Raw genomic sequence first — 23,164 nt, forward strand, 5'->3', positions numbered from 1 at the left:
TGTCCTGTGTGTCGAAGCGTCGAATCGTGTGTCGGGTAATCTCGGGGGCGTTTTTGTGAAGCGCGTATCGAGGCTTGCTTTGATTACGTATGCAGTGACGTTCGAGATCTCGCGGGCAGTCCGTACCACGTGACTGATTCAGGGACTGGTTCACTGGTTCGCGCCAGATTCTAAATAAAATGGGCAGAAAAACACAGCTGATTTCCCATCACACTGTGTTGTGGAATTGGATTACGTACGTGTTACATAGTTACTTGAGCATTTCTCTCGCCAGGGCGGAACTCATGGTGGGTTCACGCCCTTGGCCCACGCCCCTCTGAAGAGGAAACACCTGGGCCTCATCAGCGCAGCCAGCATTTAAGCCAGGGAGTGGCTTCTACTCATCGCTGGATCGTTGTGTGTGACTCGCGTCAGTGCAGCCCGACTCTGAGCAAGTTCTCTTTTGCTTCCCTGTGCAAAACGTCTAACGTTTGTTTCCTTCTGTACATAGATCCCCTGGACCCGACCCTGCATTCCCCGAGTGGATTCCCTTTTGTGTGAGTGTTTGGTGAGAGAGCCAGAAGAGGAGCAAGTGTCTTTTCCCTGCCTGGATTTCCCCGGAGCTCTTTCCCTGTCACCGCTTTGTATATAGCACTATCCCCTGCACTGTTTGTATATACACCTTGTGGAACTGTAATAAATACTGACTGTGCCTCTGAGTCCTGCGTGTGAGTCCTCAAGCGAACCGTGACAGTTATGCATAAGACCTCCGTTGTTTACAGCGCTGTCAGCCGCTGTTTTTTCCTTTTTAAATACTTCCGAAAAGAAAACCTAATTTCTGCCGTTCAATAGGCTACTAAAATAATTTAAACTTTTTAACATTATGCAAAATTGCAAAACGCTAAGGTGTGTCTCTAATAAAACCTCTGTAATTTGCTCTGCTTCAATTCAGCAGCATCAGGTAATGTTCATTTGTTGATTAATGGTTCGTTCTTTCGTTTTTTTGATCTACTGCAGAATATTTTTATAAAACCATTTTTGTTTTATTTTACTTTGACACAAAGGCATCTGCAGTGATGCTTACACCTTTTATAAAGTCTCGCAAGTGTCAGCTTTCTTTTTATAGATATAAAAATATGAAAATGTACTGATCCATGATCTGAATTATAATATTTCTGACTGTGTGAGGCAAAATTTCCCCGGATCGAATTGAATTGGAATCGAATCGATTCTAGAAATCAGTGACGATACCCAGCCCTGGCAACGGTAACAGTTACACAATCATACCAAAACTGTCCTGATAGTTTCCACTTTCTCTTTTGTATCAGACATACTGAGACAATATTCGGGATAAATAACCATGAAAACAATTTATTTATTCAGTTTACACATAATGTTATTATAATCATTTAGCCTGTTTCACTTGAATCGTCCACTTGATGGCGCAGTAGAGCAAATGACCATCACAATGCTTCGAACCATGAGTCAACCAGTTGGATAGAAAGCTTTAGTTCATCACGAGGCTTCATCTCACCATCACTAATTTTCCATTTAATTTATTAAGACAAATTAACATAACTGTACAAAGACATACTTAAATTTAGAATACTTTCCATATCATTTAGATGAATAAATTACACAGTTTTTACAATGTGCAATGATGAAGCCTTATTTTTTGTCACTTGCAGTTGCCTGCAGCGAAAAATTAGACCTCCAATCATACATATATTACACAAACATCACATTGGGGAAACCGGTCAGAACAGGTAACGTAGAGAAAAACAATGAAATGTATAGCACAATAGGGGGTGGAGGAGAAAAAAAGAGAACTCTACTCAGACTGAGCTCCTGGTAGGAGATCAGTATGAGAACATGAAACAAAAAAAACTCCTCGCCACAAAAAGCACATGACTTCACACCATAACATGAAATGATAACAGCAACAGGGGTGGGTAAATGGGGTGAGAGTTTAGTGATGTAGACAGCAGCATCCGGTCCTGCAGCATGACTCTGCGCTGGTCCAGTCGACCCATGAGCCCTTCCCTCTATAGCGGCTTGCCTTGTGGGGTTTTGAACAGCTGTAACCGCTTTCTTTAATCTTCGATATGCCAGGGCCAAGCCAGCTCCGATCGGCAAAAACCCTGTTATCATTCTTCCAAATAGGTATAAATCTTCTAGGTCCTCAATAGACAGTCCCTCCAGGCACACGATGCGCCAATGCTGCCACCCAACCATCGTGCATCTGAAAGCTAACGTCCCTTGAACATGGTTGAACTCTCCTGAACATGATTTTCTGTGTCCCTGCTCCAAATCAGGGCATCCGATGTAAATGTTGCAGTCAGGAAAACAAATTCAATATTATTACTATTTCTTGAGCTTATCAGAAGTCGAAAGCTGCAGACAAGTCAGCTCTCAGGATCCTTTGCACTCACAAAAAAAGACTTCAAGGAGGGAGCTGAATGATTAGTACAGACATGTGGACCAGACTCTATGAACTCTGAGCAGATTCAACAGTTTTTGACCAGTTTTTTCCTTATGTGATTCATAAAGCTGACTCACACAGACAGACGTCTGTACTGCTGCTGTTGTTTTATAGTGTTCACAGAAGAGGATGCTGCTGCAGGAAACTCTGGTTTGGTTGTTTGAGATTATCTGTTGGTCAGCTGCATCATCAGCATGTGAGTTAAAACGGGAAAAGTTCTGAGGTCTTTCAAACTGGCTGAAGTTCAATTGGAGGCTCGTATGAACCCAGCTTCTGCTGTGCTTTACATTTTCTGTAGATAAGAAAAAAGCCAACAGCAACAAGCACAGCAGCAACTGACGGTCCAGCTATTAGGAAATACAATTTTTCCTCCTTCCCTCCTGCCTCCTTCTCTTCAACTTCCTTCCCTCCATCCTTTGTCCCTCCTCCTGTCTGAGCTGCAGGTGAGAAACAGGTGTGAGGTGTCAGCTGTCAGGTAGGTGATGAGTGAAGAACAGAACAGAATCCATTTCCTCTTCAAACTGCTGTCAGACATTATCTACTGCACTCTGATCACATCACTCAGACCAGCTGCTTTCTACAAAGTCTCATCAACAACATCTTTAGAAACAAACATCAACAACCAGGAAGCAGCTTCACCTCTGATCACACACACACTCAACTCTACTCACTCACCTGGAGGATCAACAGTCAGTGTGATGGTGTTGCTGAGCCTCATTTCTTCTCCGACTAACACCTTACACTCGTATGTTCCAGCATCGGCAGTCGTAACATTCTTCAGAATCAGAGACACGTCTCCATTCTTCATCTGTCTGTCCTGCAGATCCACCCGGTTCTGAAAAGATTGATGCTGGTTTCCTGAAACAAACACATCATCCCGGTACAAAAGGACATATTCTTCCCCCAGGTCAGTTCTGCTCCACTTTACATGGATGGTTTTGTTGTTTGGAGCTCGGCACAGGAAAGTGACGTCCTGTCCAGAATGAGCTGTGATGCTTTTCTGGCCTGAAAGAGGAAATAACACAGAGCAGAGAGGTTAATGTAAAACTACACTAAGGATCAGAAACCAGTTAGCTCTGTTGAGCTGAAAAAGGGAGAAAATATTATATGAGACTCTGTGTGTGCTGTTCAACCAGGACAAAAAGTGGTTCTAAATAAATTATTTAAAAATAAAATTTGTAAATAAATTCAGTTCTGTGGTTTCTAACGTGAACCTTTTTCCTACACATTTCAGTGTTTTTGCCAGTACATAAAACCCCAGAGCCCTGCAGGGCCCATGTGTTTCACACGAAAAATATACAGAGGGCAATAAAGAACCAGACAGAAGTCAACCCTTCAAACAATTTGGCATGTTCAGCTGACATCCATCCACTCGGGATGAAGATGAGCTCAGTTATTTATGTGTGGAGGAGGCTAGCTGTGTGAACTTCGAGCTCTGCTGATGGTTTATTAATTTACCAACATTTCCCTGGTAAATGCTGGTAAATTTAAGGAGCTTTAACTCCTCAGTCAGAGAAGTTAAAGCTCCTCTGACTGAGCTTTAACTATTAAACTGGGCTGATGTGCTACAGCTTCTCCCAGAAAGACTGAATCTATTGTTTGTTGATCAAATCTAAAACAATTCCCAGATGCAGACTTCTTGAAAGAGGATGCCGAGTAGACGACAACAGATTGAAGCACAGAAACAAAGCATCATGGTAGTAAGACGCGTATTTGCTGCCGCCATATTGCTGAAGGCATTTAAACACCCGACCTGTTCCTGTAAAATGCAGTTTCCATCATTTTACATGTGTTTTTCATTTTCAGGGAAATAAAAAAACAAAAAAATCTAAAAAGAAACTGAGAAAAACGTCCAACAATTAGGAAGCTGCTTGATGATATTTTAATACTATTAGTTTTTAATCAAATGTACAGAATTTAATCTGACTGAAGTTACATCACTGAGTTGGTTGATTGGTTGTGTTCAATAGACTTACATTAGTTCATGTTAGCTAACTAGTAACAGACACTAAAACAAAAAATCAGTCAACAGGGGGTCACTTTTGTGCTGCTCCTGGCTGTAAGTTTAAGTCTAAGTTAAGAAACCGAGGATATACTTTCTCTCTCTTAACAGTAAGTGGTGCTTTCTAGTTTGACAAGCTGCACTGACACAAGAAAATCCAGCTGTTAGTTGTAATGTTGGGTTTGTAGAGCACTTTATGAATGTGAATTGTGTGGAGGAGAGTCTGATCCGTCGGCAAAAAATGCACTTTCTAGTGTTCATTAATGTTGATTAATGGTTTTCTTTTGTTTTTGATCTACTGCATAACATTTTTTTTATAAAATCCCAGGCCAGGAAAATCACCTTTATGTTTTTCTGTGTCCTATCCTACTATCCTACAAAGCTGCTGTGATGCTTACACGTTTTATAAAATCTCGTAAGTGTCAGCTTTCTTTTTAGAGATATAGAAATATGGAAATGTACTGATGCATGATCAAAATTATAATATTTCTGTCTGTCTGAGGCAAAATTCCCCCAATTCAAATTGAGTCGGAATCGAATCGATTCTAGAAATCAGTGACGATACCCAGCCATAATCGGCACTGTTTTATGCAATTAAACAGTTTACAACATAACAGCCCACTAACCACTACACACATATCACCCCATCAGCACATCTGTAGGAAAAACAAGTCAAGGTAGATTCCAATTCATTTCCTATGGTGGTCACTTTTGACTGGAAAGACCACAGATGTAACAAAGTTGATTAAAACACACAAAATTTAATGAAAGAGGTGCTCATCACTTTAATATATTCAAGTACATAGTGTGGAGGATGTCATAAGGCCTCGAGGCATTTGGATGTAAAACACAGCTTCACAGACAGGGTTTCATCCATGTATATTACAGGTACTGCGCTGCAGTGGTTTGTATATCTAAGAGAGTCTAATTTGTTCATGTAAATGGAGAGTCCTCTTCACACACTAAAGTTAATTAAGTTTTCATCAGAAGATATAGCATTCATTTTCATGATTTCGTGATTTACTTTCCTGGATGATTGAGAATGCATCAAGAAATTACTTGAAAAGTAACTATTGCGTTACTTAAAAAAAAACTGTTTAACCCTCTGGGGTCCAGGGTATAATTGGCCATTTTTCACTACTTTTGATTTTCCCTCCACATTTCACCTTTAAAAATTATTTACTTTGCCTTCTTTGGTATCATCATTTTCAGCACAACCTCACATGTCTGAATTTACAGTTATGTTTTCATTTTGACATACTGTATTAACACAATTGATCCAAAATCAGACAAAAACCATAAAATCAGAGTAGAAAAAGTTATATTTTTTTACTGTAACAACCACAAACATTTTATTGAATCATATTTCATAACTTTAGATGCAAATATTAATTGTCAATTTTAAAATTTTAAAAAGTTTTGCAAACAACAAAGTTATTTGAATCCATTTACCTTTTACCATTTTTTTAAAATAACCGTTTCAAACTATTTACAGAACAATCAGCTGTTCTGCCTTCAATAAGATGCCTCACAAATTATTTGTGCCACTCCAAAAATATAATTTCTGTCCACTATGAAGGAGAACATCACAGCCTGATACCTGCAGGTCTGAGCAGCAGGTGTATCACGCCTGTTTCTACCTGGAGACAGCAGTCGCCTCATTGTTCTGATACACAACACAAAACTATCCACAACACTACACGTGAACTACACAAGACGACACATTAACTACACACTCCAAACACGCTAAACGTCACAAATCTCTCACATCTCAAAACTCACTCTCTCTCTCGCTGTCACTCCTAAAACTTCCCCTAGTTTTGTTTGGTTTTTAGCTCATAAGCAGAGAGTGCTTGCTAGCGCTAATGTGGTGAAACTATTGAGGAAAAATATTGTTTATCATGACTCTGGTTTTAATTGGCCTATCAATTTAAAAACTGGTATATCTCACCTTGTTGCTTTGTCTTTAAGTGGTCATGTGACTGACTTACCACGACTACTTTATTCTTCCTCAGTCAAACAGCAGCTCTCATGCGATTGTTTTGCCCATGAGCTCCAGGTGTTGTGCTAGACAGTGATGTGATTACCGTCCGCGGGAGCGCGCAGCTGCTTAAAGCTGTAGCGTCCAGATTACTTACAGCTACTTCCTGCAGCTGATATAAGATGTGGTAAACTGAACACAGCTTCAACCGTCTGTTTGTTGAAAAATAGTAACAGACTGCATTTTCTCGTTAGTAACTATAATGGCGTTGTAACGATAGGAATAGTAATTAGTTAGATTACTCGTTACTGAAAAAAGTAACGCCATTAGTAACGCCGTTATTCCCATCACTGAACACACCAATTAGTTAAACTGCAGGAATGTCTTAAAGACATAAAGACCTGGATGGCCGCTAACTTTCTGCTTCTTAATTCAGATAAAACTGAAGTTATTGTACTCGGCCCTGAAAATCTTAGAAATATGGTATCTAACCAGGTTCTTACTCTGGATGGCATTACCTTGGCCTCCAGTAACGCTGTGAGGAACCTTGGAGTCATTTTTGACCAGGACATGTCCTTCAATGCACATATTAAACAAATATGTAAGACTGCTTTCTTCCATTTGCACAACATCTCTAAAATTAGAAATATCCTGTCTCAGAGTGATGCTGAAAAACTAGTTCATGCATTTATTACTTCCAGGCTGGACGACGGTAATTCATTATTATCAGGACTCTCTGAAAAGCCTTCAACTGATCCAAAATGCTGCAGCAAGAGTACTGACAGGGACTAGAAAGAGAGAGCATATTTCTCCTGTTTTGGCTTCCCTTCAAATCCAGAATTGAATTCAAAATCCTGCTCCTCACATATAAAGGTCTTAAATAATCAGGCCCACTTCGCTCTCGCTCTGCAGGCCTACTTCTTGTTCCTAGAGTATTTAAAAGTAGAATGGGAGGCAGAGCCTTCAGTTTTCAGGCCCCTCTTCTGTGGAACCAGCTTCCAGTTTGGATTTGGGAGACAGACACTATCTCTACTTTCAAGATTAGACTTAGAACTTTCCTTTTTTCCAAAGCATAGTGCTTGCTCATTGGCGGTCTTATGATTGTTGGATTTTTCTCTGTATGTATTGGTGTAGGGTCTACCTTACAATATAAAGCACCTTGAGGCAACTACTGTTATGATTTGGTGCTATATAAATAAAACTGAATTTAATCCATGCCAGTTTTTGTGAGCAGGGCTCCATGATGTAAATTAGCTAATTACCTTTATACATGTAGCGTTTTGTGTATTCCAGTCGTGCCTTTGGTTATCAATAAAGTAGCAGGTGTTTTAAATAATGCAGTTAGCATTCAGACCACGGGTATGCAACATTTAATGTCAAGAAATGTTTTGAGCAAGTTTTGGCCAAAATTTATCTTAATGGAGCCATAAAACATTTCAGTCTCACGTTTTCACAGCCTGGTAAGTCTAAATCACTCCTGCATCCCAAAAACAGTAGTATAAGAGTTGCTTTTTTGGAAATTTAGTTTTAAAAAAGAAAGGTAATTAATTACATATTTTCATATTTAGTGAACATTGCAATTTCCCACTTGTGCTTCTGCAGTGCCTACTGATTTCTTTTGTGTGTGTGTGTATTTTTTTTTCCAACATTTTAGTTACACCCTCTACCTGTAAGGAGTCTAACACCTGAATTTTAATCACCTGGTGGTGAATGTCGCTGAACCTCAGTACTTGTGGTTAACATGAATGTAAACACAAATGTCTAGTTTTTCGTGTTTCTATGGAGTCCAGATCCATATAAGAAGAGTGTAACAATATCTATTCAGATTTATTTGCTTTCACCACCAACACTGATTACTGTATGCTTCATCTGCTTCTGCAATTCAGTCAAAATGACTGAATGAATTGGCCCTTTTTTAAGCAAATATGTTTAGACTGCCCACCCATCCATCTTTGGCTACTAATTCTAATTCAGATCACAGCAGCAGTCTACGCAGATTAGCCCAGACCTCTCTCTGCAGAGCCACCTCCTCAATCTCTTCAGGGGGGACACTGAGGTATCCCCAAAGCAGCCAAAAGATGCGATCTTCTCCAGTGTATCCTGGGCTGCTGGGGGCCTCAACCCAATGGGACATGTCCAAAACATTGCTTTCGTAGAGTACCTTACATTTGCCTGAGCTCCTCACCACCACCCATCCCACCCCTTTTTTAATACAATGCAGCTACTTTTGACTCTTTTGCACAAACACAGGTAGTAATCAAAATGGTCTATCAAAGTAAGCTTAAATAAATATCCACAGTAATATTTTTTTCTATTTAATTCAATCACTGTTTTGTTGGCTTCAAAAGAAAATTCTCTAATTTCATAAATGACAAAAAGGAAAAATCACAATAAAAAGGCAAATTTAAAGTATCAACTAATCACAAAAACCTGCTGCAAAGTCACATGATGCGATTATGATTAACCATTTCAGAATATGAACAGGCTCAACAGGCTGTGAAAACTATGTTACAAATATGAGTTATGATCTTAAACAGATTTGGTCAAACACTGCTTAGAAATTACTCTTGATAGCAAATTTGCCAACCCTAGCTCTAGGTCACCCTGGCAGGCAAAACAAGTTCATTTGTTTGGATTTTTTCTCCTCTTTTATATGAACTTGTATGGAGCTAAATGAGGGTTTAAAAGTTTTACGTGATTTGAAACTGAAATTCTTAGTTTTGATATATTTTTAAAAAACTCAAATGAATTATTTTGTTTTGAATAAATTTATAAAAAAATGTTTTTCCATACAAATCTTTCTTGGATTTTTTTTTTTTTTACATTTTTTTCCAGCTTTACACCCTTTTTATTTTTAGTATTGCCTTGTGGGCCTGTATCAATGAAGAGCAGTGGGGCTTTGACTAATGACTGAGTACTAAGTTAATCATTAAGCTAATGTTACAAACATTCACCCAGCGATATAGTCCTTCAGGACAATCAGAAACAGTGTTTCCTACCTGTTGGCTGGTGTCTGCAGTAAACTGTGACGGAGCGGTGGCCACCTTTAACTAAAATGTTTATTTTTAATTTGTAACAAATTGTCAACTGTCAATCATTAGTCCGCACTCTGCCCCACGATTCATTCCCAAAATACAAAATCGGGATCTGAACATCTGATCTGAAGTCTGAAACTCATCAAAATACCTGGATTATTGAGCATGCACCAAGATATCAAAACTTAGAATTTCAGTTTCCTATTAAATTAAGAAAACCTTTAGCTTCAATTTTGCTCCATAGGCTCACTTCTACTGTTGAAGTTGACTTAGATCAGACACCTGTCATGTAGCCATAGTAGCTTTATGGATGGATGAAGTCTTCTTTATGTAAAGTGCAGGGTTACTATAGTGAACTAAAAATAAAATTCAGATATTTAAAAAAAAAAGACTTCAGGGTAAAAAAGGGTATGAAAATAACAAACAGAAACCACTGTCACTTGAATGTCTGCTCTGTGGGCCCACAAGAAAACCAACTGAATTACTTTATTTAAATCTGTTAGATTTACCTTTTCTATCAGATCACAAATATGAGAAGAAAAGCTCCTACAGCTGGCTAGAAAGTGACGAGTTTGCAGAAAAAGACAGAACATGTCTTTGTGTGCATTAACATCCAGAATGTTAACATTACTTTTGTAAGTTTATTTAGACTGACTAATGCACAGCATGTGGGCAGTTTATCTTTTTCTTGTCCTTTTTAATTAAATATTTTAAAAAAGTAAAGGGGAAAAAATAAATAAAAAGCAGGCATACTACAGTTTATTGTGGTGTGAAGTGCCTTTTTTTGCTCCAAGAATTAGCTGCTGCTGTTGGCTGAAATGCCAGGAAGTTTGAGATGGTCAGTCACTGCACACTGCTCAAAGATGGTATTCTACTTGTATCATACGTACAATTTTCCAAAGTCCCTCATATCAGTTGGAATTGTACCCATTGCAACCATAATCTATATCTCTACACACAGACACCTTGATATTGTGTTCATTCAGATGAAATTGGCCCAATTTAAGTATCAGTTTGTTTACTCGTTACAACTTCTCCTGACCTATTGCCCAGGTCACTCTGCTTAAGGACATTTATAACCATTTTACACAGAGAAATGTAGAAATTTCCACAGTAGGTCACTGCTGTCAAATTAGTACATGCACAAACAGGTAATGCAACTTAAAAATCAAGGTTAAAAGAGGCACAATTGAAACCGATAAAGAACTTTTGAAAGCTGTCTGAATTTTTTTTAAATATATTTTTTCTTTAATATCATCTTAGAGCAGGGGTGTCTATCTCCAGTCCTTGAAAGCCAGCATCCTGCTTGTTTTTGAGATACCCCTGCCCTACCTGCTGTTGATTACCTGGATCTGGTGTGCTTTGCCAATAAGAAGCTACAATGGCAGGTTAGTTGGAAAACAAACAGGACAGCGGCCCTTGAGGCCTGGTTCGACACCTGCGATTTAGAGCATAACCATGCAGACCAGTCAAGAGCGGCTGATAGTTCTGAGATAAGGGGGGGGGGGAAAGAAACAATCACATTGACACTTTTCATCATAACACCATCTGACTATCTATTTGCTTTGTTTAAACAAGTATATGCTTTATTCACAGTAAACAACCTGTTGCAAAAGTAACTTTAACAACATTATTTTGGAACCAAGTGTTCCCAAATCTTTATGGAAGTATTTGAGCAGATGGATGACTAAGGTGCAGCGTGAAACAGATCATTTGCTGCCCTCTGCTGTGAGATTTCCATACATGTAGAGCATACAAACTCTTAACAGAGTGGTAGTAAATGTGGCTCACCCCTGACAGCTCTTTTCCATTAGTAGTACCTACTCAGATCAGTGCAACTTGAGTTGTTTTCTATTACATTCAAATACCACCTAATGTGCATGGGATCACTATAGCCATGCGGCTGAAAGTCCCATGACATCATTTGTATGCAACAAGAATGTCACAAGGAGGATGTTGAGGCGATGGTATACCTGCTCCTCTATCAGTGGCTTTTTGTCAGACTCGGGGACCATAGATGTGTTTTTTGTGTAGCCATTTCCCTCACTGCCAGGTTTCAAAAATATGTGCTCTATATGTCCCTCTTCACTATGATGTACTCATTTCTAATCCTGTCCTTTGTGGTCATGGTGAGCTCTGCCTTCCATCTTTCTTTGCTTTTAAAAGTATCCACAAGGGGAGTTAATGAAGACTCTTTGTTAGGAATTTAATGTGAAAAGGCCCACAAGTGAGAGTCAATTTCTTCACAGATGAATGAGTCACCTGTAAACAAGTTACTAACACAAACTTCTTCTACTCACCCCAGGCCATTGGATATGTAGAACACAGCTCATAAACTAATTAATCACCAATCACTACCTACTTGATGAGGAATCAAATGTATTTGACAGTTAGGACAGCTATGCGACCGCTGCCAATAAGTGATGCCTTTCTATTGTAACTGTACCAGTCTGAACTTTAAAATACCCTCCACATCACTGTTCAAAAAAGAAAAAAAAAGAAAAACACTCAATACAAAAAAATAAAGTAGAATGAACAGCTTAAAATTAATTTAAAATGTACTACAAAATACCTACGTATAGCATCTGTTTTAAACAATATAAATGGCCACATGTTGTGCTTTGTGTACTTTAGTGTGCAGGTAAATCAGGTCCTTGCTCTGTTTGGGATGGCTGGGGGGGGGGGTGACACGACTTTGTCAGAGGACATTCAGAAGCTTCAAACGATAATCCATCCACATACAAGAATAGTCATTAATTTACTGCTACGTGGGCTGGGCCGTAGATACATGGTAAGGTTTTAAAAACTGAGCTTTACAACGTGCTGCCGATGAAGTGGTAATAAAAACCGAGAGATGTCAACAGTGATCACTCGATCACTAACTTTCTCTTTTAAATAGTAGGTTGTTGAGATTAAACAGAACAAGATACCACAGCATTAAAACATGTTACAAACACAACAGCCTTAATAAACTCAGAGTATTCCCCAAAGCAGGGTTCACACGTAATCACTTAACCGGAGAATAGAAATTAACTTTAAAAGAAAGGAGAAAGAACTGTTTGTTGAAATGAGCAAAATCTATTTTATAAATGGGCTTCAGGCAGAGACCGGTGCAACCATGTTCTGTATCATACACTACCACCATTTGTAACAAGTTGGGTTATCATTCACCAAGTTAGTACATGAATAAAAATCGTCCTAACCTCATTAACTACCTTTGCCTGTATACAATATGGCGGCCGCAATGACGCATCATTTAATAAATCGCTGCTACCAGAGCGCCGTATTGACGTACCGGCACAAATTTGATTTGTGGGCTACTTTTAACCAACACAAGACACCGATGTTTTCAGAGCAGAAATGGAAAGTAGTGATGGTGAGATGAAGCCTCATGATGAACTGAAGCTTTCCATCCAATTGGTCGACTCATGGTTCGAAGCATTGTGATGATTCATTTGCTCTACTGCGCCATCAAGTGGACAATTCAAGTGAAGCGGGCTCTTTGATTATAATGATGTGTAAACCTTATGTACATCTGGATAATGACACAAACTAGTGTTTGGTGCTTCACTTTTTAATAAACTAAAAGACAGAAATCAGATTATAGGATGTGTAGTGTTGTTTATTTATATTTTGGTGTTTATCATTTGTGATATTTATTACTGTGTGCATACTTTATTAGGAGAGACAAAATTAAAAAAAAAAAAAACATCTCTTCCTTGCTGGTTCCATCGAAGAAGAAATGCACAAGTAACTATGTAGCACGTACGTAATCCAATTCCACAGCACGGTGTGATGGGGAATCAGCTGTTTTCCTGCCCATGTTATTTCGAATCTGGCGCGAACCGGTGAACCAGTCCCTGAATCAGTCACGTGGTACGGACTGCCCGCGAGGCCTCGAACGTCACTGCCTACGTAATCAAAGCAAGCCTCGATACGCGCTTCAGAAAAACGCCCCCGCGATTACCCGACGCACGATTCGAAGCTTCGACACACAGGACACATCACTAATGGAAAGATTTTTTACGGGATTCATTCATTTCGATTAATGAAGCTTATTTTAACCTCACAGCGAAATCTCACCGGGCACGACAGCCGAGGGAACGACGACGACAACGACAACGAATAGCGAAATCCAGGTAGTCAGCGAGCACGCAGCCATTGTTGCTTAACTGAAAACTGCAGACAGTAGGGGAAAACCGATCGTCAGAATAACATTAATCGAACACAGTCAACTTAAACTTGGAGTAAAAGTTTCCGTTTACTTACTGTTTTTACACCGCGACAGGAACCTGAACCGATACGTCGTAGATCGTAACGTAGATCAATTTTATACTTAGGCGTTTACAACATCCAGCTTATTTAGACGGGAAATCATCCGGTATGTAGCGGAGATGAGTTGTCGCTCGATTAAGGACAGTTTAATCGTTTCCGTTACTCACGAGCTGGCGGGCGCCGACGTGCACAGTGTGAACGCTACTCATAAATGAACACAGTGATCCGTGACGGGAGCTTACGTAGCTTCCTTACTTTTCCAGAATGTTCTGGAATCTTCCAGGTGAACGGTGAACCAGCGGCTGCAACTAGGTAGACTAACTGACTTTTATATTTTATTTAATTATTGTACTATAAACTAAACATGTTTCCACTTGTTAGCAGCCTACAATAACTACTTAACAAAATAAAAATAAATAAAAACATTAAAACATACAGGAAATACCTGTTCAAACAGGAAGTAAACAAGGCTCAAGAATTTTTTTATTCTCTATAAGCTTTATTTAGAACAATGACAATCTCAAACAGACAAGCGACACACACACACACACACACACACACACACACACACACACACACACACACACACATATATATATATATATATATGTTTAAAATATATTAAAATATATATATATAAATATATATTTAAAAAATCCCTTCTTTTTTTTTTTTTTTTTTTTTTTTTTTTTAAATGACATCAGAAACAGCAGTATGCGACATTACGTGATGGCAGAGCTTCAGTTCATCCTTTGTCATTTTTTTTTTTTTTTTTTTTTTTAAATAAATAGGACAGGGGGAATGAATGAGAGAAAGAGGGGGAGAGAAAGAAAGAAAACCAAAGGGGAGAAGAGACGGTGAGAAGGGGGGGGAAGAGAGAGAAAAAAAAAAAGAACTCCTGGGTCACCTGTATGGAGAAAAAAAAAAACAAACAAAAAAAACAAACAGAGGAGACAGCAAACAACAAAGAGCAACATAATAATAGAGAAAACAAAGCACCATCACAATAAACTAGCTAGTCATAGATATCAATATTTACTAAATAATAAACGATATTGTGCAGCACGCAAGATAGACAGCGCACAGTGTGCTTTGAGGTAGCAGCCAAGAAAGCTTTAGTCCGTGTCTGTGAATACCCATGTGTGCATACCTGTGTGGATCAGCATGCTTGCATTCCAAAGGTTTCTCCATGTAATGATCTGCTAGGGAGTGTGGGGGGGCCACAGCCCTGTCCACCAGGGTATGAAGCAGGTATGGAGGAGATCAAAACTCCAGACATCCAGAGGCCCCCAGAACACAAGAGACCATGGAAGACCAACAGAGGGGCAGCCGCGCCACTGTCCCAGTAAGAGCTGAGGAGAGTCCCAGATGAGGGCTCGCCCAGCAGCCGCGGAGCAGAAGTCAGGGGGAGTTGCAGTGACGCGCCCGTGAGCTCCGCCGGCCCCCAGCTGTGCCTGAGTGACCGAGCCCCAGGCCGAGAGGCCGGGGGCACCCCACCTCCAAAGGGGCCCGAGCGAGCCCCAGGCCCCAGGCCCCGACAAGCGGCCGCCAAGGAGTGAGCCGGTGTGTACCCGGACGCCCACCCCCAGACACAAAGAACCACCAACACACCGACACCTGAGGGAGTCCGCCACCGGCAGGGGAAGTGGTGGTGGGTGGAGATAGGCCTCCAAACCTTGGAGGGCCTGAGGTGTCCCCAGAGAGGTGGCGTCTGATACCCAACCTGACATATAGACACAGACATACAGGCACACACAGACACAAACATCCATTCCCACCCTCATGCTCTCATATGCACTCACTCTACACTCAACCAACGTGGAGACAGACATAAAGAGACGCTGTACACACAATCACACTCCCCAAGCGTACTCTACAAACCGGGTCTAGGTACCCTTGCCCCTGGAGGGGGGAATTGCACCCAGACCCAGGTGGTGTTACCCTTTTCCCTGCGGTGGGGAGAGGCAGACCACCCCGACTCCGCAGCAGCAGGGAGGCCCCACACCCCAGACCGCAGTCGGACGGCCAACTCCTCCTACTAGCCCTCCCGCTCCAGCAGGCCGCAGAGAATGGGGGTGGGAGAAGACTCCAAACCTCCCTCCACCCGCTCATTGTAGTGTTGATGCATGTGTGTTCTAAGGTGCAAAAATCCCTTCAAGCTCAGGTCCTCTACCACAGGCCTGGGAGCTTGAGGGTCCTGCGCAGTATCTTAGCTGTTCCTAGGACTGCGCTCTTCTGGACAGAGCTCTCCGATGTTGTTCCTGGGATATGCTGAAGCTACTCGCTTAGCTTGGGAGTCACCGCACCTAGTGCTCCAACTACCACTGGGACCACCGTTACCTTCACCCTCCACAACGTCTCAAGCTATATATATATATACGCATTTCCAAACCAATCCACACGTGCAAAGAAAACCATAGATGTCCATTGTCCATAAATGAAGTGTAATAATTAGAAATAACACAGGGAAAACTTTTTGAGCACGTGAAGAAAAGCAGGTGGAAAAAGGCGTGGAAAGTTATGACACCAGTTGAAATCTATCAGTAATTAGTAATTTGCCACTTGGTGGAAATTGATATCAGCTGATTCTTTCCCAACTGATCGTCTATAAAAAGGTAACTTTTTAGCAAGTTTTCACGCAACACACATCTCATGATGATTTTTTCAAAGAAAACAATAAGCAATGCACTCATCCGCCATGGCCCATATGCATGCTCACCATGCAACACTCCATTGCTGAAACAAAAGCCTGTTGAAGCACGTTCCAAGCTCACTGAACAACATTCAGAGAAACCTTTGAAATACTGGAATTACATAGTCTGGCAAGATAAAACCAAAACTGAACTCTTTGGATGCCATAATACACACCATGTTTGGTCAAAAGGCACTGCATATCATCCAGAAAACACCAAATCAGCAGTGAAGTTGGTATAGTGCTACCAGCCTGACGAAGATGAAATGAGGGCCAACATTTAAACAAGACAATGATCCCAAACACACAACCAAGAGAAATGTGAACTGGAACGTGTTCAGCTGGATTTCAGTGAGATAAGAGGTGTAACGACATGTATGGTTAAAGGGTTTACAAAAAGTCTGTTAGCTGATAGAAGTGATCAAACGTCAGCTCACCTCTGCCAAATACCTTTAAAATCTTTAACCACAGCCTGATGCAGTTTGATGTCGTGCATCCACACAGTTTCTGACCACATGTTAGTGGTTGGAACAGAGAGAAGTCAACAGGAACAAAACCACCTCCGGGTCACTTCCTGCTGTCAGCTACAGGAAGACAAAACTTGTTTCTTTCAATCTGTAACACAATTGATAAAATCAATCCTTTCAGTAACATAGTCAGTAATTTTACTCTGTGTCAGCTAGAGCTATAACACATCCCTGTGGTTTGTTCGGACTGGCAGTGAAGGCATTACACAGGTGCTGATGTTCACTTTAGTGCATTTCTGGAGGAAACCACAACGCTAACAGCCAGTCAACGAGAAAGAGGAGGGTTTTGCTTGAAGTGACTGTGAGCTGATGTCTGTGTTGGTCTGATATAATTGAGCAGCAGGATGGAGGAAACGTCTCTGCTGTGTCTGCTCTGTAAGCTCACTCTGTGTTTTTCATGCCTCTGCTGTCTTGTTGAATGTGAAACTTTGAACTAACCTGAGTTTAATTTCTGACCACAAGTCAGAGGTTGAAACAGAGAGAAGCTAAAGCTCACCTCCAACTCAAAAACCTCGCAGCTAAACTACAGTCAGCCACAGGAAGACACAGCAGGTTTGTAACAATCTGCAACATGACTGATAAAATCATTATTGTCAATAAAACACTTAAGAATTAATTTTAATTTAATTGTGAAAATGTATTTTAAACAGTGCTTGATGCATTTATTTCACAAGTAAAGGTCAGAGAGTCAGTGAAGGCATCACACAACTGCTAATGTTGCCTTCAGGTGCAGTTGTAGATTTTGTTGCTGTTGATCTTTACTTCATGTTCTGGTTCAATTTTTTCATTTAAAATTTTGTATTTCTGCTTTATTTCCACCAAATAATTTAACTTTTGCGTGAAGTTCAGAGAGGAAACCACAACACTGGCACCGAGTCACAGCTGAGGAGGAAGAGGAGGGTTTTACTCTATATGAGAGTGACCTGAACTCAGTCTTTGTCTGATATCAGCGAGCAGCACGAGGAAACGTTTCAGAACTCTGAACTAACCTGAGTTTAATTTCTCTTTAGTTCTGATCTCACTGCTGAGCTGCACCACAAACCAAGGTCAGTAACCTTCTTCTGTCACACTGTAAACCTGACTCACTCTTCCAGGAGACTGTGGGACACATTTATTTAAAAAAGAAAAAATCCTCTCCCTGTTGCATCACCAAACCTGATTTTCTGACAGTCTAGATGATGTCACCTGTTTTTCTAAATTAAACATCCACACAAAAGGAAATATATCTGTGCAATAGAATATTTTTATTCAACACCCAATTGCAGTTAAAACTGAATTTATAGAAAAGAAATGTGTCATTTACACTTCAGGTATAAACATCAGCTCATGTTCTACTGTGTCGTTCTTCAGTGTTTGAGCCAGCTGGAGCAGTCGATAAGAATAAAGCTGATTTTCTGTCAGTGTTTATTAGGACCACATGTTTGTGTTTGTGGGGTTAACTCTCATATAAAATTGCTTCCTGGTGGAGAAACGCACACTGACCCTGTGACATAATGAAGAAGAAGAAGCAGAGAGACGCGTTTACTGGCTGTCAAACTGCTGCTGATCTCAGTTACTTCTTAGGATTGATGTCAGGGAGCAGACACCATTTATAGATCTGAGATCATGTGAACATTATTGTTACGTTAGGACTCAGACATGTTAAAGTAGATGTGATAATTGGTTCATTGCTTCTTGTTTTAGGCTCGTGCAGGTTTTAGTTGCACTGAAACCAGTTTATGATGCTTGAGCTGAACTAAAGTCAGTGTGTTGTTGGTGATGCAGGGTGCAGTCGCAGCCACACAGTTTATGTCTCTCTGACATCAGAACAGAAAAGCAGCAACAAGTCTCAGCTGACCTGCTGTCACTAACAAGAAGATCAAACTTTGTGTTTAACATCGTCCTCGTCTCTGACAGCTTCAAAGAAAACTCCTCCATCGCCCTGAAGAAAAGGATCAACTTCATCTAACAGAAAGTTTGAGGATTTAAATGGAGGAAAAATCTCTGTTATGGCTGCTCTGTAAGTTCACGCTGTGTATTTCTGGAAGATTCAGATGATGAAATCTTTAAAAAGCTCATAAAACACTCTGTAGTTTGTTTTCAGTGATGTTTGTCTGTAATATGAATCTTCTTCACGTGTTTGAATCCAACAATCTTCCACCTTCCTGCTCTGATTCTGCTTCAGTCTTTCCTTACAATCAGCTCACAGAGATGCTGTGTCTGCGCTGCTCTCTGATCACTTCATTAAACACCACAAACTCTGAACTAACCTGAGTTTAATTTCTCTTTAGTTGTGATCTCACTGCTGAGCTGGACCACAAACCAAGGTCAGTAAGTTCATCATATGGCGCTGTCATGCAGTTTAAAGTCATTAACATTGTTAGTTGTTACTGCAGCCAATGATGAATCAGGATCACAATGTGTTTGAATTTAGTCCTCGACTACTTCACGCATCTGTAATCTGACAGTTATGAAATATTTAATACAATGAGGTCACATTTTTCTCTCATTTCTGTATTTATTCGTCCATTTTTACAGATAAAAAAGACGAACTAACCTGACAGATCATTAATTTTATGAACATTTCACGAAGGCTGTGAGACTAACAGTTCATTATTTAAAAAGCCTATTTACTGCCTTTAAAAAGTAACTAATTACACACAGAGATATGTTGTGTTGCAACTGTCAGCATAAAATCATGATGAAAAAACATAGATGATGACATGTTAGTGCAGACTTATGCAGACTTGGAGATCACGCTGTGATTTTTGTTGTGACTTTTAATAAGCTGAGGTGAAGTTAAATAAATGTGATGCTTAAAAAAACCCTGAAATATTCCTGTGATTGTTATCTAGATGGTGTTGGTTGTTTGCAGTAGTGTTCTTAAGAATAATAATTCATTAAATTACTAATTAGATACAAATGCAACGTAAATACCTTAATGTATGCTTATGGTAATGTCTTCCTGTCATCCATTAATGAACTGGAAAAGTCAGCAGGTCAATTAATTTTAGTTAAAATACACTAAATTCCTCACAGCTCGTCTGACTGTGAGTCCCAGCAGCTCTCAGTTCTTTGAAGGAGACTTTGTGTCTCTGAGCTGTGAGGAGGACGACAGCTCTGCTGGATGGACTCTGAGGAGAAACATAAGCAGAGACACCAGGACTCAGTGTGACAAGTGGGGAAAACCAGCTGGTTCTTCCTGTAACATTGGTCACATCTACACATGGGAGAGTGGGGTTTACTGGTGTGAGTCCAGAGAGGGTCCCATCAGTAACATGGTTAACCTGACAGTCGCTGGTAAGCTGAGTGTGTGGAGTTAGTGTTGATGAAGCTGTGTGTAAATGGATGAAATGCTGTAGTTTGTCTCTGTGTTGAGGTGGATCAGTGATCCTGCAGAGTCCTGTCCTCCCTGTGATGGAGGGAGATGACGTCACTCTGCTCTGTAAAACAGAGACCACTCCCTCCAACCTCCCAGCTGCTTTCTATAAAGATGGCTCCCTCATCAGGAAGCAGCCTACAGGTCACATGACCATCCAGCATGTTTCCAGGTCTGATGAAGGCCTCTACAAGTGTGACATCAGCGGCCATGGAGAGTCTCCATCCAGCTGGATCACTGTCACAGGTGAGGAGCTTCACTCTGATTTCAGCTCTGATTTCATCGACATATTCACCTGAACAGGTGGGATTCTCTCTGCAGACAAACCTACAACCACCGCTCCAGATCTGACCGCTGACTCCTCTCTACAGCTTGCATTCAGAATAGTCCTCCACCTGGTGGTTTTCTCTCCATATATCATCTCCACTCTCATCGTGATGTCTTTATATCGACACAGAGCCAGAGGTAACACTGAATCATTCACTGATCAATGAATGTGCTGATGATTAAATCCTGTCTCTTCATGAATAAACAGCCGATAGATATTCTACATTTGTTTTTGTTTTTTCAGGAAATGGCATCAGTGATTCAACCAAGCCCACTCTTCCTGACCAGGGATTGGATAATGAGCATGATGATGTAATCACTGATGTCACCACAGAGTATCACTTCTGAATCAGAGCTCTGTTGTGTCTCTGTGAGTCTCACTAACTTTGTCCTCTCCATCTCTGATGTTGAGATTATTTGGATAAATGGACTCTGATGATCATCTCTGGATATTTTTATGTAGATAAACAGTAAATATTCCTGCTCACAGGAGGAGGTCATCATGTACTGTGTGTGTGCATCACTGCAGCTCTGTCACTGAAAGACATTTTCAGGTCAAATATCAGAGAAAAAGACAAAGTCACGCTACTTCCTGTTTAATTTTTGTATTTCATGTTTCCACATCCTACCTGATCACCTCACTGGAGTAGCTGGTGTCCTGATGGTTCTGACCGGAATAAAATCTACCCGTCACACACAGATGCTGTCATAGCGTTTTGGTGCCTGACTGTAAACACATGATCACATGACTCAGACTGGACTAATGCAGTTTTTGTCTTTTCACCTCTTCCTGGATCAACACAAACTGTGAATTTTTCAGTGAGCCTTGAAATTGACTCTTTCTTGTTGGTGCTTTTTTGTTATTAAAGCCACATCCTGTGCAACATTTCAAACTGCTCCAGTTGTTCGTGTCACTCTTTAGTATCTGTACCTACAGCTCATGTGGTTTTTGCTGTGATGGCCCCCTGCCTTCTTTGTCCCAACTCTTTTTGTCATAGCCTCATATGAAATGAGAGGTCCTGGGTCTGAATCCCAGGTGAGCCCCCACATTGTCACAGCCTGGCTCATAAGACCCACAGACAGTATGAAAGATCGACTGATTTTGGATCATTTAGTTTGTAGCTTCAATTATTTCACAACAGTGTTTCTTGTTGTTGTTGTTGTTGTTGTTGTCATAAGTGACCAAATGTGTGCAACAGGGTGGAGCACGCATCAGCTGCAACATGCTACATCCATAGAAATATGAGTGAAAGTACAAATCAAATCAAAGCAGGACTGAAATCCTAATTTTTACTGTTCATGACTGTCAGACATTTCTAAGTAGGTCAGGGCCAATGTTTCAGGACCACCACATGTAAATCACATTTGATTTGATAACAAATAATTTGTTATCAAATCACTGATTAATGAACATTTTATTTCAGATATGTAGAGACCCATTTAACACTGTTTCTTTTAAACATTATGTGGAGATAAATACTGACTCTGTCTGTGTTTTCACTGCAGTTACATCAACACAGCTCAGCTTGTGTTGATGTGGTTTCTGTGCAACACATTCAGTTGGATTTTAGTGAGATTAGAGTTCTGACGACATGGAGAGTAAACACAAAAACTCTGTTAGTGTGAGAGCAGAAGTGATCTGATAGCAGCTCAGCTCAGCTTCTCTGCGTCTCAGAACTGAGGACGCCATCATCTACCTGCTCAATCGTGTCTACACCCACCTGGACCAGCTGGCGAGCACTGTGAGGGTCATATTTTTTTTGACTTCCAGTGCTTTCAACACCATCAGGCGGACCCTCCTGGGTGATAAGCTAACAGCGATGCAGGTGGATGCTTCTCTGGTGTTCTGGATTGTTGATTATCTAACAGGAAGACCACAATACAAACTACACTCTTCTTATACTACCGACACTTTGTTCACTTTTAGTCACTTACAGTTATTTATTCACCTTTCAGTCACTTTACTTTTAAAGCTGTGTCATTTTAAAAGTGTATATACTGTATATTCTGTGTATTTATTATTTGTCCTTCAACATTATACTGCTCTGTTGTTTGTTAATTGCCCCTTGGGGATAAATAAAGTCTTCTGATTCTGATTCTGATTCTGAATATGTGCGTCTCCCACAGTGTGTGTCTGACAAGTTAATCAGCAACACAGGAGCACCACAAAGAACTGTCCCCCTTCCTCTTCACCCTCCACAGACTTCAGCCACTGCACGGAGACCTGCCATCTTCAGAAGTTTTCTGATGACTCTGCGGTGGTTGGATGCATCAGCAGGGATGATGAGACAGAGTACCGGGCTGTGGTCGACTCCTTTGTCACGTGGTGTGAGCAGAATCATCTGCAGCTCAACGTGGCAAAGACCAAGGAACTGATCGTGGACTTCAGGAAGACCAGGAAACACTTGACCCCTGTTTCAATCCAGGGGGTCAGTGTTGACATTGTGGAGGACTATAAATACCTTGGAGTACACACTGACAATAAACTGGACTGGGCTAAAAACAC

The 23,164-nt window shown here is 40.6% G+C and overlaps 2 protein-coding genes and 1 long non-coding RNA gene across 3 annotated transcripts in view; 2 read left to right on the forward strand and 1 right to left on the reverse strand.

Annotated features, from left to right (window-relative positions):
• Positions 1–1,329: 1,329 nt before the first annotated feature.
• On the reverse strand, positions 1,330–13,953 carry LOC146713324 (uncharacterized). The gene is made up of 3 exons (XM_085447139.1): positions 13,563–13,953; positions 3,137–3,466; positions 1,330–2,898 (listed from the first exon to the last, which is right to left on the reverse strand). Exons 1-3 carry the CDS (start codon positions 13,639–13,641, stop codon positions 2,690–2,692), a joined length of 618 nt encoding a protein of 205 aa, XP_085303265.1. The 5' UTR covers positions 13,642–13,953; the 3' UTR covers positions 1,330–2,689.
• LOC146713325 (uncharacterized) overlaps positions 13,589–23,164 on the forward strand; it is a 62,799-nt gene continuing 53,223 nt past the window's right edge. The window contains exon 1 of the long non-coding RNA XR_014917804.1: positions 13,589–13,618. This is a non-coding gene — a long non-coding RNA (uncharacterized LOC146713325). The remainder of the gene's footprint in view (positions 13,619–23,164) is intronic.
• Positions 17,308–20,825, forward strand: LOC146713326 (Fc receptor-like protein 5). The gene is made up of 5 exons (XM_085452611.1): positions 17,308–17,348; positions 17,984–18,019; positions 19,992–20,252; positions 20,332–20,577; positions 20,653–20,825. Exons 1-5 carry the CDS (start codon positions 17,318–17,320, stop codon positions 20,823–20,825), a joined length of 747 nt encoding a protein of 248 aa, XP_085308737.1. The 5' UTR covers positions 17,308–17,317.

This window comes from Copadichromis virginalis, linkage group LG3 (genome assembly GCF_057382275.1).
Source record: "Copadichromis virginalis isolate Kocher_CV1m ecotype Utaka linkage group LG3, C_Virginalis_male_GT1.1, whole genome shotgun sequence".
Classification (NCBI taxonomy): Eukaryota; Metazoa; Chordata; class Actinopteri; order Cichliformes; family Cichlidae; genus Copadichromis; species Copadichromis virginalis.

What these genes read in the sequence shown, in the direction of transcription:
- LOC146713324 (XM_085447139.1), bottom strand. Translation starts at nt 13,641, where the DNA reads ATGGCTGCGTGCTCGCTGACTACCTGGATTTCGCTATTCGTTGTCGTT. An exon ending in TCCCTCGGCTGTCGTGCCCG is followed by an intron (nt 3,467 to 13,562) that starts GTGAGATTTCGC and finishes TTCCTCTTTCAG; the next exon opens with GCCAGAAAAGCATCACAGCT. An exon ending in ACTGACTGTTGATCCTCCAG is followed by an intron (nt 2,899 to 3,136) that starts GTGAGTGAGTAG and finishes TCTCACCTGCAG; the next exon opens with CTCAGACAGGAGGAGGGACA.
- LOC146713326 (XM_085452611.1), top strand. Translation starts at nt 17,318, where the DNA reads ATGGAGGAAACGTCTCTGCTGTGTCTGCTCT. An exon ending in GGTTAACCTGACAGTCGCTG is followed by an intron (nt 20,253 to 20,331) that starts GTAAGCTGAGTG and finishes CTCTGTGTTGAG; the next exon opens with GTGGATCAGTGATCCTGCAG. An exon ending in CAGCTGGATCACTGTCACAG is followed by an intron (nt 20,578 to 20,652) that starts GTGAGGAGCTTC and finishes TTCTCTCTGCAG; the next exon opens with ACAAACCTACAACCACCGCT.